This window comes from Carcharodon carcharias, chromosome 4, assembly GCF_017639515.1.
Source record: "Carcharodon carcharias isolate sCarCar2 chromosome 4, sCarCar2.pri, whole genome shotgun sequence".
Taxonomy (NCBI): Eukaryota; Metazoa; Chordata; class Chondrichthyes; order Lamniformes; family Lamnidae; genus Carcharodon; species Carcharodon carcharias.
The window spans coordinates 3,177,346-3,193,419 of NC_054470.1; the positions used below are offsets into that span (position 1 = coordinate 3,177,346).

The window sequence follows — 16,074 nt, forward strand, 5'->3', positions numbered from 1 at the left end:
CAGAGATAGTGGGTGCACTGGTAGCAACCTTCCAAGAATTGTTAGATTCTGGAAAAATCCCAGAGGATCGGAAAACTGCCAATGTAACACCCTTATTCAAAAAGGGAGCGAGAGAAAAAACAGGTAATTGTAGGCCAGTTAGCTTAACATCAGTCATTGGGAAAATGTTAGAGTCTATTATAAAGGATGTATTAGCAGAGCATTTAGAAATACATCATATAGTCAAGCAGAGTCATCATGGCTTCATGAAGGGGAAATCATGCCTGACAAATTTATTAGAATTCTTTGAGGTGGCAACAAGCAGGATAGATAAAGGGGAACCAGTAGATGAAATAAATTTGGAATTCCAAAAGGCACTCAATAAGATACCGCACACCAGGTTACTTAATAAGATAAGAGCCCATGTTGCTGGGGGTAGTATATTAGCATAGAGGATTGGCTAACTATAGAAAACAGAGTTGGGAAAAGGGGAGCATTTTCAGGATGGCAGCCTGCAACTAGTGGAGTGCCACAGGGATCAATGCTGGGACCACAATTATTTACAATATATATTAATGACTTAGATGAGGGAAGTGAATGTACTATCGCCAAGTTTGCGGATGACACAAAAATTGGTGGGAAGGCAAGTGGTGAGGATAACACAAAGAATCTACAGAGGGATAAAGACAGGTTAGGTGGGTGGGCAAAAACTTGGGAGATGGAATATAATGTGGGAAAATGTGAGGTTATGCACTTTGGCAGGAATATTAGAGGAGCTGAATATTAGTTAAATGGAGAAAGACTTCAGAAAGTTGCAGCACAGAGGGATTTGGGGGTCCTTGTGAATGAATCCCAAAAAGCTAGCATACAAATTCAGCAGGTAATAGGGAAGGCAAATGGAATGTTGGCCTTTATTTCAAAGGGAATGGAGTATAAAAATAGTGAAGTCTTGCTAAAACTGTACAAGGCACTAGTTAGACCACATCTAGAATACTGTCAACAGTTTTGATCCCCTTATCTAAGGAAAGATATACTGGCATTGGAAGCAGTCCAGAGAAGGTTCACTAGGTTGATTCCGGATAAGCAGGGATTTTCTTAAGAGGAGGGGTTGTGTAGGTTGGACCTGTACTCATTGGAGTTTAGAAGAATGAGAGGCAACCTTATTGAAACATACAAGATTCTTAGGGGGTTTGATAGGATAGATACTGAAAGGTTGTTTCCTCTTGTGGGAAAGTCTAGGACCAGAAGGCATAATCTCAGAGTGAGAGGTTGCCCACTTAAGACAGAGATGAGGAGGAATTTCTTTGCTCAGAGGGTAGTGAATCTGTGGAATTCTTTACCGCAGAGGGTGGGTGGTTAAGTGTATTCAAGGCTGCGATAGACAGATTTTTAATCAGTAAGGGAATTAAGGGTTATGGGGAAACAGGCAGGAAATTGGAGTTGAGGATTATCAGGTCATCCATGATCTCATTGAATGGCGGAGCAGACTTGGTCAGCCGAGAATCTCGCCATCATCCCTTGATGTTCAATGGCATTGCCATCATTGAATCCCCCACGATCAACATCCTGGGGGTTACCATTGACCAGAAACTGAACTGGACTAGTCATATACACACTCTGGCTACAAGCAGGTCAGAGGCTAGGAATCCTGTGGTGAGTAACTCACCTCCTGACTCCCCAAAGCCTGTCCACCATCTACAAGGCACAAGTCAGGAATGTGATGGAATACTCTTCACTTGCCTGGATGAGTGCAGCTCCAACAACGCTCAGGAAGCTTGCCACCATCCAGGACAAAGCAGCCTGCTTAATTGGTACCACATCCACAAACATTCACTCCCTTCACCACTGACACACAGTGGCAGCAGTGTGTACCATCTACAAGATGCACTGCTGAAACTCATCAAGGTTCCTTAGGCAGCAACTTCCAAACCCATGACCTCTACCATCTAGAAAGACAAGTCAACATATACATGGGGACACCAGCGCCTGGAAGTTCCCCTCCAATCCGCTCCCCATCCTGACTTGGAAACATATCCCCGTTCCTTCACTGTTACTGGGTCAAAATCCTGGAACTCCCTCCCTAACAGCGCAGTGGGTGTACCTACACTACAGGGACTGCAGCAATTCAAGAAGACTACTCACCACCACTTGCTCGAGGGCAATTAGTGATGGGCAATAAATGCCAGTGACACTGACATCCTGCAAATGAATAAAATAAATCTGTCCATCCCAGCCTTAAATATATTCAATGATGGTGCATCTACAACCTTCTGGAGTAGAGATACATGGAGAGTATTCCATCACACTCCTGACTTGTCCCTTGTAGATGGTGGACTGTCTTTGTGGAGTCAGAAGGTGGGTTCCAAAGATTCACAAGTGAAGTAATTTCTCATTTCAGTCCTAACTGATCAGCCCCTTATTATGAGACTGTGCCCCCGTATTTTAGATTACCTGACCAGCAGAAACAAACTCTCCACATCCACTGCGTTAAACTCCTTCAAAATCTTTTATGTTTCAATGAGATTGCCTTTCATTCTTCTGAACTCCAGAGAATATAGGCCCAATTCAGCATCTCATAGCACAACCCTCTCCCCCCAGGGACCAATTTAGTGAACCTTCACTGTATGGCCTCCAATGCCAATTATATTGCTTCTTATGTGTGGAGACCAAAACTACACACACTATTCCAGATGTGGCCTCACCAAAACTCTGTACAATTGTGGCAGAACTTCATTATTCTTGTACTCCAGTCCCCTTGCAATAAAGGCCAACATGCCATTTGCCTTCCTAATTGCTTACTGTACTTGCATGCTAACTTGATGTTTCTTGTATGAGCGCACCCAAGTCTCTTTGAACATCAACACTTACTGGTGTCTCACATTTTAAAAGAAAAATCTGCTTTTCTATTATTCTCAGAGCCAAAGCGAATATTTTCACATTCTTACATTGTACTCCATCTGCCATCTTGTTGTCCACTCACTTAACCTGTCTGTATCTTTCTGCAGCCTTTGTGTTCTCCCCACAGCTTACCTTCCCTCCTAGCTTCCTCCTCATCAGCAAACTTAGATACATTACTCTCTGTCTCTTCACGCCAGTCATTAATTTCGATTGTAAGTAACTGAGGCCCCAGCACTGATCCTTGCGGCACTCCAATATTTTCTGTCTGCTAATTTGAAAATACTCCAATGGTGCCTGCTTCCTGACCATTAACCAATCCTCTGCCCATGCATAATGCATTACCCCCCAACTCTGAGCCTTTATCTTGCCTATTAAACTTCTGTGTGGCACCTTATTGAATTACTTTTAGAAATCCAGGCATACTACATCCATTGGTTTCCCTTTATCTACCCTACTAGTTACATCCTCAAAAAACTTAACATTTGTCAAATCGGATTTCCCTTTAGTAAAACCATGTTGAGTTGTTCTAATTATACTATGTTTTTCTAAGGGTATTGTTAAGATTTCCTTAATAATAGATTTCAACATTTTCCCAACAGCTGATGTTAGGCTAACAGGCCTGTAGTTCACTTTTCTCTCTCCCTCCACCTTTCTTGAAAAGCGGTGTAAGATTTGCCAGTCGCCAATCGAATGGGACTGTTCCCAAACCTGAGGAATTTGGGGAAAATCATAGCTAGCGCATCCACTATCTCTGCAACTATCAACTTCAGCATGCCACGATGTAGGCCATCAGGTCCCAGTGAATTTTTTCAGAGTTTGGTCCCTTAAGTTGCTCCAATATCTTTTCTCTGCCAATATTAATTTCTTTAATTTCCTCACTATTTAGCCCCTAGGGTACTATTTCTGGTATGAAGCTTGTGTCTTCTACTGTGAAGACAGACACAAAATATTTGTGCAATTCCTCTGCCATCTCCTCATTCTTCATGATTTCTCTTGTCTCTGCTTCTAAGGGACATTTTACTTTAGCTACTTTTTTATATATAAAAACTCTTATCTGTTTTTATATTTCTGGCTAGTTTATTTTTTCCCTTTTTATCAGCTTTTTGGTGGCCCTTTGCTGAATTCTAAAACACTGCCAATCTTAAGACTTGCTACTTTTTTTTTTTGCAAGATTGTAAGCATCGCCTTTCAATCTAATCCTACCCTTAACTTCCTGAGTGAGTCATGGATGAGTCCTCCTTGCTGAGTTTTTGGTTTTCAATGGAATGTATTTTTGTTGAACATTTTGAATTGTTTAAATGTCTCCCACTGTTCATTTATCTCCACACTGTTTAGTCTGTTTACCCAATTAACCTTAGCCAGATCTCCCCTCATTTCCCATGTAATTCACTTTGTTTAAGATTTTTGTTTGTCATTGCAATATGCCACTTTCAAGCCTATGTTCAGATAATTATCCAATGCTCTTTTGAAAGCTGCAATTGAATCTGCCTCCACCACACACTCAGGCAGTGCATTCCAAATCCTAATCACTGGCTGTTTTTAAAAAGGTTTCCCCCTCATCACTTTTGATTTTCTTGCCATTCACCTTAAATTGGTACATTCCGGTTCTCACACTTTCTGCCAATGGGAACAGTTTCTCCCTATCTACCCTGTCCAGATACCTCATGATTTTGAACCCCTCAGTCAATCTCCCCTCGACCTTCTGGAAGGAGATCAGTCCCAGCTTTTGCAATCTATCCACATAACTGATGTTGCTCATCCCTGGAGCCGTTCTTATAAATCTTTTCTGCACCTTCTTTAATGCCTTCACATTTTTCCTAACTTGCAATGCCCAGAAGTGGACAGACTGCTCCAGCTGAGGTGGAACCAGTGCTCAAAATGGTTCACCGTAACTTCCTTGCTTTTGAATGCTATGCCTCTATGTATAAAGTCCAGGATTCTGTTGACTTTATTAACCACTTTTTCAACCTTCCCTGCTACCTTCAATGATTTGTGCACCAATACATCCCTGATCTCTCTGGTCCTGCATCCCTTTAGAATTGTATGCTTTATTTTTTATTGCCTCTCCTCATTCTTTATCACTTCCCACTTCTTTGCATTAAATTTCATCTGCCACATCTTTGCCATTCCACCAGCTTATCTGTGTCTTCTTGAAGTCTATCACTATCCTCCTCACAGTTCAAAATACTTCCAAGTTTTGTGTCATCTGCAAATCTTGAAGTTGTGCCTTGCGCACCCAAGTCTAGGTCATATAAGGAAAAACAGTGATCATAGTATTGACCCCTGGGGAATCCCACTGTATACTTTCCTGCAGTCCAAAAAACAACCACTCACCATTACTATTTCCTGTCAGTCAGCCAATTTCATATTAATACTGCTACAGTCCCTTTTATTCCATGGGCTTTAACTTTGCTGACGAGCCTATTATGTGGCACTTTATTGAATGTCTTTTTGAAGTCCATGTATATCAATTGCATTAGCTTCATCAAAAAAAAACAATCAAGTTAAACACTATTTGCTTTTAACAAATCAGTGCAGGCTTTCATCAATTAATCCACATTTGTGAAAGTGACTGTTAATTTTATGTCGCATTATCATTTCTAAAAGCCTTCCCACCACCAATGTTAAAGTGACTGGCCTGTGGTTGCTTGATTTACTTGTGCACCCCTTTTTGCATAAGGATGTAACATTTGCAATTCTTCGGTCTTCTGGCATTAAATCTGTTTCCAGGCCTCTTGCTGATTCTGTATTTTGACTCTTGGTTGATTTGTCACTGTGGGCGGTGGTTTTATTTGTCTTCGCTGTTCAAAGATTTTCTGTTTGGCATGTCACAGTATGGTTGCAATTGGGAATTTACTTTTTGCAATAGCTAGAGGACAGAATAAGAAAACAAACTGATTGGAACATAAGAGGATTACGTACAGTTCTTGTGGTAATAATGCTGAGGTTCAGAAAACTATTGGGGTCTGTCTTTGCAGTGAAATAGTGAAGAACAGAGTGTTAAATTGCTAATGAAATATAGAACAAATACATTAGAAGACAATGCAAATACTGAATCATAGAATTGACATAATGCTGCACGACAAAGATGCAGGATTAGAAACCTACTTGGGGTTAGCAGGTTTCAGGGAGCCTTTCCACTATTGTTCAGCTGGATGGGACTGTCCTTGCCTGGTTCCATTCCTGTCTATCCAGTCATGGCCAAGTCACTTTCACCCATTACCCCTGTGCTCTCTAACCTACATTGGCTTCTGATCCAACAGTGCCATGATATTGTTTACGTTGTAACTCCTGCTGCACAACAAGGGTTGTATGTGCAAAACAAAAACAGTTCTGTGGAAGGGTCATGAGGACTCGAAACGTCAACTCTTTTCTTCTCCGCTGATGCTGCCAGACCTGCTGAGTTTTTCCAGGTAATTCTGTTTTTGTTAAGGGTTGTATATGCCTGCGTAGCACCTACTCCTCCTGCCAGTGCACGTTTTTTTTCACTGGTGATGATGTTGTGTACCTGTTGTCTCCCTCCCAAGCCCCTGTTGAGCGAGATATTGAGAGAGGGTTGGGGAAGGGGCAATAGACGGAATGGCGAGGACTCATGGATGGAATGGCGAGGACTCAAGCGAGAGGGTGGTGAGGGCTCTGGCGAGGGGGCAGCGGGCAGGATGGTGAGGGGTTGGGTGAGGGGGGTAGACAGTGGGTACATACTGATGACATCAGTGGTGGGAGAAACTGAGCATGTGCCAGCGAATGGAGTGGGTGCACATTTCAGTTTGGCAGCAGCAAACAAACCCTTTTAAGAGTTCATTCAACTTGCACCATCTCACTGCTCCTTATCTCTGTAAGCTGTTTCAGCCTGACAATCCTCCGATATCTCTGCATGCTTCCAATTCCGGCCTTTTGCACATCCCAGTTTACTTTGACCCGCTATTAGTGGCATTGTCTTCAGCTGTCTAGGCTTTGAGCTCTGGAATTCCCATAACTTCTCTGCCTCGCTATCTCTTTTTTTTAGATACTCCTTAAATTCTATCTCTTTGACCAAGCTATAATAGCTATTACTATTATCAAACTCCTTAATTGTTTTAAACACCTTCACTAGATCGCCCTCCTCTTCACAGAATCACACAGTGCAGAAGAGGCCCTTCGGCCCATCGAGTCTGCACCAACACGGGAGAAACACCTGATCTATCTACCTAATCCCATTTACCAGCACTTGACCCATAGCCTTGAATGTTATGATGTGCCAGGTGCTCATCCAGGTACTTTTTAACGGATGTGAGGCAACCCACCTCCACCACCCTCCCAGGCAGTGCATTCCAGACCGTCACCACCCTCTGGGTAAAAAAGTTTTTCCTCACACCCCCCCTAAACCTTCTGCCCTTCACCTTGAATTTGTGTCCCCTTATGACTGACCCTTCAACTAAGGGGAACAGCTGCTCCCTATCCACCCTGTCCATGCCCCTCATAATCTTGTACACCTCGATCAGGTCGCCCCTCAGTCTTCTCTGCTCCAGCGTAAACAACGCAAGTCTATCCAACCTCTCTTCATAACTTAAATGTTTCATCCCAGGCAACATCCTGGTGAATCTCCTCTGCACCCCCTCCAGTGCAATCACATCCTTCCTATAATGTGGTGACCAGAACTGCACACAGTACTCCAGCTGTGGCCTCACCAAGGTTCTATACAACTCCAGCATGACCTCCATACTTTTGTAATCTATGCCTCGATTGATAAAGGCAAGTGTCCCATATGCCTTTTTCACCACCCCACTAACATGCCCCTCTGCCTTCAGAGATCTATGGACACACACGCCAAGGTCCCTTTGTTCCTCAGAACTTCATAGTTTCATGCCGTTCATTGAATACTTCCTTGTCAAATTACTCCTTCCAAAGTGTATCACCTCACACTTTTCAGGGTTGAATTCCATCTGCTACTTATCTGCCCATTTGACCATTCCGTCTATATCTTCCTGTAGCCCAAGACACTCAACCTCACTGTTAACCACCCGGCCAATCTTTGTGTCATCCACAACTTACTAATTCTAACCTCACATAGTCATCTATGTTGTTTGTATAAATGACGAATAATAGGGGATCCAGCACAGATCCCTGTGGTACGCCACTGGACACTGGCTTCCAGTCACGAAAGCATCCTTCTGTCATCACCCTCTGTCTCCTACAACTAAGCCAATTTTGAATCCACCTTATCAAATTACCCTGTATCCCATGTGCATTTGCCTTCTTTATAAGTCTCCCATGTGGGACCTTGTCAAAGGCTTTGCTGAAATCCATATAAACTACATCAACTACACTCCCCTCATCTACACACCTGGTCACCTCCTCAAAACATTCAATCAAATTTGTTAGGCATGACCTCCCTCTGACAAAGCCATGCTGGCTATCCCTGATCAAACTTCGCCTCTCCAAGTGGAGATAGATTCTTTCCTTCAGAATTTTCTCCAATAGTTTCCCTACCAGTGACGTGAGACTCACTGGCCTGTAGTTCCCTGGCTTATCTTTACAACCCTTCTTAAATAGCGGAAACACGTTAGCTGTTCTCCAGTCCTCTGGCACTTTCCCCCCCATGGCCAGAGAGGAATTAAAAATTTGGGTCAGAGCCCCTGCGATCTCCTCCCTTGCCTCCCTCAGCAGTCTGGGACACAAATCATCCAGACCTGGAGATTTGTCCACTTTCAAGCCTGGCCAACACTTCCAATACTTTGTCACTCCCTACATCAATTTGCTTAAGAACCTTGCAGTCTCTCTCCCTGAGTTTGATACCTTCATCTTCATTCTCTTGGGTGAAGACGGACGTGAAGTATTCGTTCAACACTGTAGCGATGTCCTCTGGCTCCACCCATAGATTGCCCCCTTGGTCCCCAATGGGCCCTACTCTTTCCCTGGTTATCCTCTTGCCATTGATATACTTATAGAATATCTTGGGGTTTTCCCTACTTTTACCAGCCAGAGCTTTCTCATATCCCCTCTTTGCTCTCCTAATTGCTTTCTTAAGCTCCACCCTGCACTTTCTGTACTCCACTAATGTCTCCGCTGATTTGCTCCCCTTGTACCTGCTAAAAGCCTCTCTTTTCCTTCTCATCGTATCCTGAATATCTCTGGTCATCCATGGTTCTCTGGGCTTGTTACTCCTTCCTATCACCCTAGAGGGAACATGTGGAGCCTGTACCTTCCCCATTTCCTTTTTGAACCCCCCCGCACTGCTCCTCTTTAGATTTCCCCCCAAGTAGCTGTTCCCAGTCTACCTTGGCCTTATTTTACAAAAATCCGCTCTTCCCCCAATCGAAAACATATTTTTGCAACTGGTCTATTCCTTTGTCCATAACAAGCTTAAATTGCACCATGTTGTGGTGGCTATCACTAAAATGCTCCCCCACCACCACCTCAGCCACCTGTCCGGCTTCATTCCCCAGAATTAGGTCCATCAATGCACCATCCCCTTGTTGGACCCTCTACATATTGACCTAAAAAGTTCTGCTGTGCGTATTTCAAGAAATCCACTCCATCCAAGCCCTTAAACAATTAATGTTGGGAAATTTGAATACACCTGATATAATTACCCTATTGTTATTGTTTTTATATACCTCCGCAAACTGTGCACATATTTGCTCTTCAGTTTCCCGCTGACTATCTGGGCAGGTCTATAATAAACACCTAACAATGTAGCTGCCCTTTTTTATTCCTAAGCTCTACCCACAAAGCTTCATTCGATGCCCCCTCCAAGATATCATCTCTCCTTACTGCAGTAACGGGCTCCTTAGCTAATAATGCAAAGCCTCCTCCTCTTTTACCCCCTCCCCTGTCTTGGCTGAAGATTCTATATCCCAGAATGTTGAGCTGCCAATCCTGCCCCTCCCTCAACCACGTCTCAGTGATGGCTCCTATATCACAATTCCACATATCAATCCTCACCCTTAACTCATCCGTTTTATCTGTAATACTCCTGGCAATAAAGTAGAGGCCATCCAGCCTTGCCTTACTCCCTTGAAGCTTAATTTAGCTGTACTCCCTCTGACTTGATTGTTTTACTGTATTATGATGTGTCCCTATTCTGCTAACATTCTGTGTCCCCTCCCTCTGCTGAATTAGTTTAAACTCCTACCGATAGCATTAGCAAACCCGCCCGCAAGGATGTTAGTCCCGCTCTGGTTCAGATGTAGACCGTCCCGCTTGTACAGGTCCCACCTTCCCCAGGAACTGTCCCAGTGATCCAGGAATCTAAAGCCCTCCCTCCTGCACCAGCTCTTAAGCCACGTATTCATCTGCGCTATTCTCTTATTCCTGAGCTCGCTAACACATGACACTGGGAGTAATCCAGAGATTACAACCCAAGAGGTGTTGCTTTTTAGTCTACTGCCTAATTCCCTGAATTCTTGATGCAAGACCTCATCCCTCTTTCTACCTGTCCCATTGGTACCAACATATACCATGACCTCTGCCTTACCATCCTTCCCCTTCAGGATGCCCTGCAGCTGTTCAGTGACATCCCCGGCTCAGGCAGCAGGGAGGCAACACACCATCCTGGAGTCACGTTAACGGCCACAGTAGCACCTATCTGTTCCCCTGACTATAGAATCCCCTATTACTATTGCTCTTCCTCTCTTTCTCCCCTCCTGTACAGACAGGCTGCTTGTGGTGCCAGAAGCTTGGCTCTGTCTGCACTCGCTGGAGTGCAGCCTCCAAAATGGAATACCAATTTGCAAGCGGGACCCCAGGGGACTCCAGAAACCTGTCTGTTTCTCTTGGACTGCCTGATGGTCACCCATTCCCTTCCTTCCTCAAGTCCCTTCAGCTGCGGTGTGACCACCTCTCTAAACGTGCTATCCACGATGCTCTCAGACTCGCGGATGCTCCACAGTGTCCCCAGCCGCCGTTCCAGCTCTGAAACCCGAGTTTCCAGGAGCTGCAGCTGGACACACTTCCTGCACACATGCTGGTCCCAGGCACTGGAAATGTTCCCGGCTTCCCATATGGAGCATGAGGAGCACACCACGGCTTTGAGCTCTCCTGCCATGACTTATCCCTTTAAATTAAACCTTTTAAATCAATTACTCTACAGCCCTCCTTTCCTGATCCTCGTTGCTACAGAATATACGAACTATAAACCACAAAAAAACAGCAAAGTATAAGCGATAAAAGTAGTAAATACTTACCTGACCTTATCTACTACTTACCAGTCACTCCTTTCCCTTGTAGTCTCTACTGCTGCAGCAGGGTAAGAATTATGCAGCACAGAAACAGGCCATTTGACCCAACAGGTCCATGCTGATCTTAATGCTCCACAGAAGCCTTCAACTCCTTTTTATCTAACCCTATCACCATAACCTTCGATCTCTCTCTCCCTCATCTATTTATTCAGTTTCACCTTAAATCTAGCCCTTTAAGTCCTGGTGTTATTCTGGTATATCTGTGTGATACTCTTTTCAAAGCTAATACATGTTTGTGGAGATGTGTTGCCATGCATTGCAGTGATGAGAGTGGTTTGATAGGGAGAGGTTGCAGCCATGCGAGGAGCTGTGGTGAACCTCCAAAGCGAGAGCTAAGTAACTCCGATTAAGTATCTTTGATAACTTGCTGTCATTCTGTTATAGTCAGTGATGCTGTATGTGACTTAGAGCTTCTATCATTAGATAAATATTAAATTGATTCAGGTGTAGCAGAAATAATTTGTGATGCTTGACCCTAAAACATGTCTAGATACTTGACTAAAAATTCATCAGAACATTAGGTAAATCATAATGTAGCGATTCAGCCTTTGGACTGTAAGTGGCCTGGAAATCACAAACATTGGGGATGGTTAAGGCAAATGGTTAAATTTATAAGTGCTCTCGTTTTGATGTTTGTTGTTCATGTTTTTATAACTCCTGTTGAAACAATGTGATGACTATATCTGTAACTGCGCCGTGCTCTTCAATTGATGGGATAGTCTTAATCTAAGAATGAGCCCCAATTGCATTAAAGTGCATACTGCAAATGTCCATGTTTCCCACAATGTCTTTCATTTGTTAAATGGTGGAAGATGTTTACCAGATATGTATAGGCTAAAATCAAAATCAAACTCTGGCTTAAATAACATATGTAAGTTAAGATTTTAAAAACCTACTTTAAAAATTGAAGCATTATGCATTTTATAACATTGCAGACAACCTGCTCGCGTTTATTGCTGTTTAATTTGCTTATTTTGGACATGTGTCAGGAGTTTCACTGAAAAGGGTAAGCCTCGTTACTGTCTAGTGTTTGTTTTGTTATGTATTTAAGTTCTTTAGTTTGGACACATTTCAGAACCCAGGATGGACTAATTAACAGCAGAGAAGACCCTGAATTCCATCTCTTAATGCTTTTTGATCAAAGCAATAATATTTTTGACATGTTGACGGCACAACTAAAAAAAAAAGCTCCCTATTAGGCTGCAATATCATCAAGAGCCCAAAGGTTGCTAATGTTGAAGGACACATACATTATCTGGAAGCCAGGTGATTTAATACTTCAGGGTCTGCAGCCTAGACTTGTGATATGTCCTGACACCCTCTCACCAGGTTCATAATCTAATATGCAAAAACTAATTCACACACAATTTGGGTGTAAATTAATAATTTGGCTGGTGGATTTTTTAATTAATGCTGTGTCTGGGGAAGCAGATGAACAGATGAATTCTTGGCCATGCATAAGTTTCATATTACAGAGGAACACCAAAGAATGTCTGAGAGTCTATTCAACAGCTAATGCTGGAAGAATGGTTGGCAAGACTATCTTAAACTAAAACAGTTGCCACATGAAATTACATGGCCAAGGGAGGAGAACTGGAATAGGGAATACCAGCAGTTATTGTGTTTTTTCTAAAAGGCTGTTTTGTATGATGGAAGTGCTTTCCCCCCCCCCCACCCCCCTAACTGTGCAGGAATTCACCGTTCATGTTATTAACTGGGCAGGTCCTAGATTTCAAGGCTCCTGGCATTTTTGAACAAAAGCAAAATACTGTGACTTTTGGCAATCTGAAATAAAACAAGAACATGATGCAAATACTCAGCAAGCCTGGCAGCATCTGTGGAAAGAGAAAGAGAGTTAATGCTCCAGATCCTCCTTTCAGTGGTGAAGCTGTGCTGTTTTATAAATACATTGTACTGACAGTATGAAGGGGGAGGGGGCAGGAGGGGGAGTCGAGCGTGAGCCGAGCCAGCTGTGTGAGAGAGGGGGTGAGCAGAGAGCTGAGGTGATTGTAGCGGGCCGCTTTGGGCAATGCAGGGAGTGGATGAAGAGCAGAACCAGGAGCGCAGGATGAAGAGTGCCAGAGGTGCGGAAGTGGGGGCTGAGCAGGGCCAGATGTTTTGAAGGACATGGAACCCTAAATAAATCCTGTGAAAATTCGGGTACTCACCAGCCAAACAACCCAAGTGTACCACGAACATCCCAGTGGGACCATCAACACGGGCTCCCCAAGCACCTAAAAAGGCAAGTTCTGGATTTGAGTCTAAGTGGGCTCCCTGGAACTTGTAGTGTTATTACAGCCCTTGTGTTTGCCACTATTCGGTGGGATTGCAAGATCCAGCCCAGTGTTTCAGGCTGATGACCTTTATTGAGTAATTTGTTTCTTACATCTGACTTGAATAGCTTTCTGTCTTTATCAAAGCTTTGCACTGACATGAAACTGCTGGCTCACCTACACTAACATATCAAAAGTATATGTGATTTGAAGAAATAATTAACTTGTAAGTTTAGGCACGTTGTGCAAATGTGAGGAGCTACCTAGCTGCTTCTATGAAACTTCTAGCTACCTGTAGACAGAATTGTTTACTGTCTCATTTCTTCTGCAAAGATGAAATTATTTCAGAAGGCAGCTAATAGAGCCTATTTTAAATTTGCAGTAATTGTCTAAAATTTTATGTGAAGTATTATTGCTGAAAAATATGCAATGCTTCTGTCATCTAAAAATATTTCAAGGCACCTTTTAGTTGTTCCCTGTCAACAAAGGGATCTCATTTTGTCAGTTTCAGATTTGTCAGGTTTTCAGACTTATTCTCAGGTGATTTTCCTGATTATTTTCTTGTAGGATGTTTCTCATGCTGCAGCATTGTGATTTACAATCAATTTTTCATGAGCATTTTTTCCATATTAATTTTTGCATGAAATGCTGCCCAATTTAAACATTTGTTTCATTTAAGTCTGTTGTGTCAAGCTTGGTCATAAAGCCAAACGTTGAACTCTTGCTCTTGTGGAGCAAGTTGTGGACGTTCGTCCATGTATGTTTATTTGAACCATTTACCTGCCAAGCTGTAAGCAAAATAGGGCTGATGTTTCTTGGAATCTTGGAGCTTGCTGTATTGAAATTTGCACCAGGGTTGTGATGGTCTGTTCTTTGGACCCTCTGATACTTTACTAGTAATGCGCACCCCTTTGGGAATGACATAAGGTTGTAGTGATGGAATCAAAATCAACAAGACTTATCTGAAATTTGCTCAAAGTTTCAATGCTATAAACTTTAGAACTTCCCGGATTTATTTACTTTACCATGTGCAAGCCAACGCTTAAAGCTGTTGCAGTGGGTTTATAACACATTGTACAGCAGCATGGTGGGTTCTCCATCACATGATTGTGAATCCTTTTTATAAATGGTAGTGACCATAACAATTTAGTATTGTAACTATGTGGCTTATTTATTGAACAGCCGATTCATTTTGCATATTCCAAGTGAAGAAAGGGACAATGCGATCAGAGTGTGCTTTCAGATTGAGCTGGCCCATTGGTTTTACTTGGACTTCTACTTGCAGAACACACCAGGATTGCCTCAGTGTGGGATAAGAGATTTTGCCAAATCAGATATCCTTTTGACTACATCTGAGGTAGATTTTGTTAACATCTGCAAAATATTTTCCTTGCAGAAATGTCGTGAGCTGATCTCTAGATGTGTAGCAATATATTACAGCCTTTGGAAATAGCAGGTTAGTTTTTGATAGTATGATTTGCTTCTCTGCATTTCCCTGTCCCTTCTCAGCTCCAAATAAGTTGATTTATCCACTCCTCCCTGCACCTGGTGATAAAATTGCACACTTTCTGTCATGCTCAATTCTTTCCTGGGACTTCAAAACTGTGGAAAGCCCCTTTTCCACCCCCGCACCTTCGTATTTATTGTCCCTTCCATTCCAGCTTTTAAAACTCAAGCTGCGAACCTCCTAATCAGCACTTGATTTGCCTGATCTTTCCTCTTACTGTTGGCACAAGACTCCAAAAAGGTGACATCTGGATTCAAATCCAGTTCACATGGCAAGGAAATGTGCCTGGCTGAAAGTCATATAACCAAAATGTTGTTCATTCCTTAATTGCTGTTGCCAAAATGTTGCTTATTCCTTAACTGCTGTTTGCACTCTTCAGTCACTGTTCGTTCTTACTTCGGAAAGGGGATGACGTGGAAAAGATTTTAGATGAATGGAAGGAGTACAAGATGGGAGTGCCGACATATGGTGCAATTATACTAGATGAAACACTGGAAAATGTAAGTAATAACCTAGAATGACTGACTGGTGTAGTACCAGAGGCTCCATATGGTTCCATGTTTGGGAAATGTGAAAGGAGTTTACATCTGTCACGGTTTATATTAAATAAAATAAATGTCAAGTCCTTACCATATGTTTATGGAAGGAAGCCAGTTAATATTAAAAAGCTAATAATGGTAAAGCCATTTCCATCGGCCAGTGAATCATTGTCATTTATGGCATATAAGGAGGCAGTTCGGTCCATCAAATCCACGCCGGCTTCATGTGGAGCAATCCAGTTAGTCCTAGTCCCTCGCTCGGTCCCCATACTGCTCCATGTTTATTTCCTTCAACTGCCCATCCAATTTTCTTCTGAAATCCCCTTGTGGGCAGTGAGCTCCAAGTCATTACCACTCACTGCATATTCCCCCTGAATCTCTTGCTCAAAATCTTAAATTTGTGTCCCCGAGCCCTTGTACAATCAGTTACCTTAAACCGTGGCACATACGCCGGGTCGACTAAAATGACCACCTCATTTTTCCAGCCCCAAAAATCATGCTTATGCACATAATTGGTGTATAAGTTGACTCTCTTTTCCCCCCCCCACACCCACTCCCCTTTACAGCCATAACATGCTATACTCTTATTAGTAGTCAGCCTCAATTCTACTTACCAATACCTTTATAACCAGGCAGAAGTGATCAGGCAGACAATACAG

General features: G+C 42.9%; 1 protein-coding gene across 1 annotated transcript in view; it reads left to right on the forward strand.

The window, feature by feature from the left end:
* dcp2 (decapping mRNA 2) overlaps positions 1 to 16,074 on the forward strand; it is a 45,928-nt gene that overhangs the window by 9,388 nt on the left and 20,466 nt on the right. Inside the window, exons 2-3 of the mRNA XM_041186558.1 lie at positions 14,552 to 14,703; positions 15,249 to 15,376. Of these exons, the coding sequence (XP_041042492.1) occupies positions 14,552 to 14,703; positions 15,249 to 15,376 (280 nt within the window). The remainder of the gene's footprint in view (positions 1 to 14,551; positions 14,704 to 15,248; positions 15,377 to 16,074) is intronic.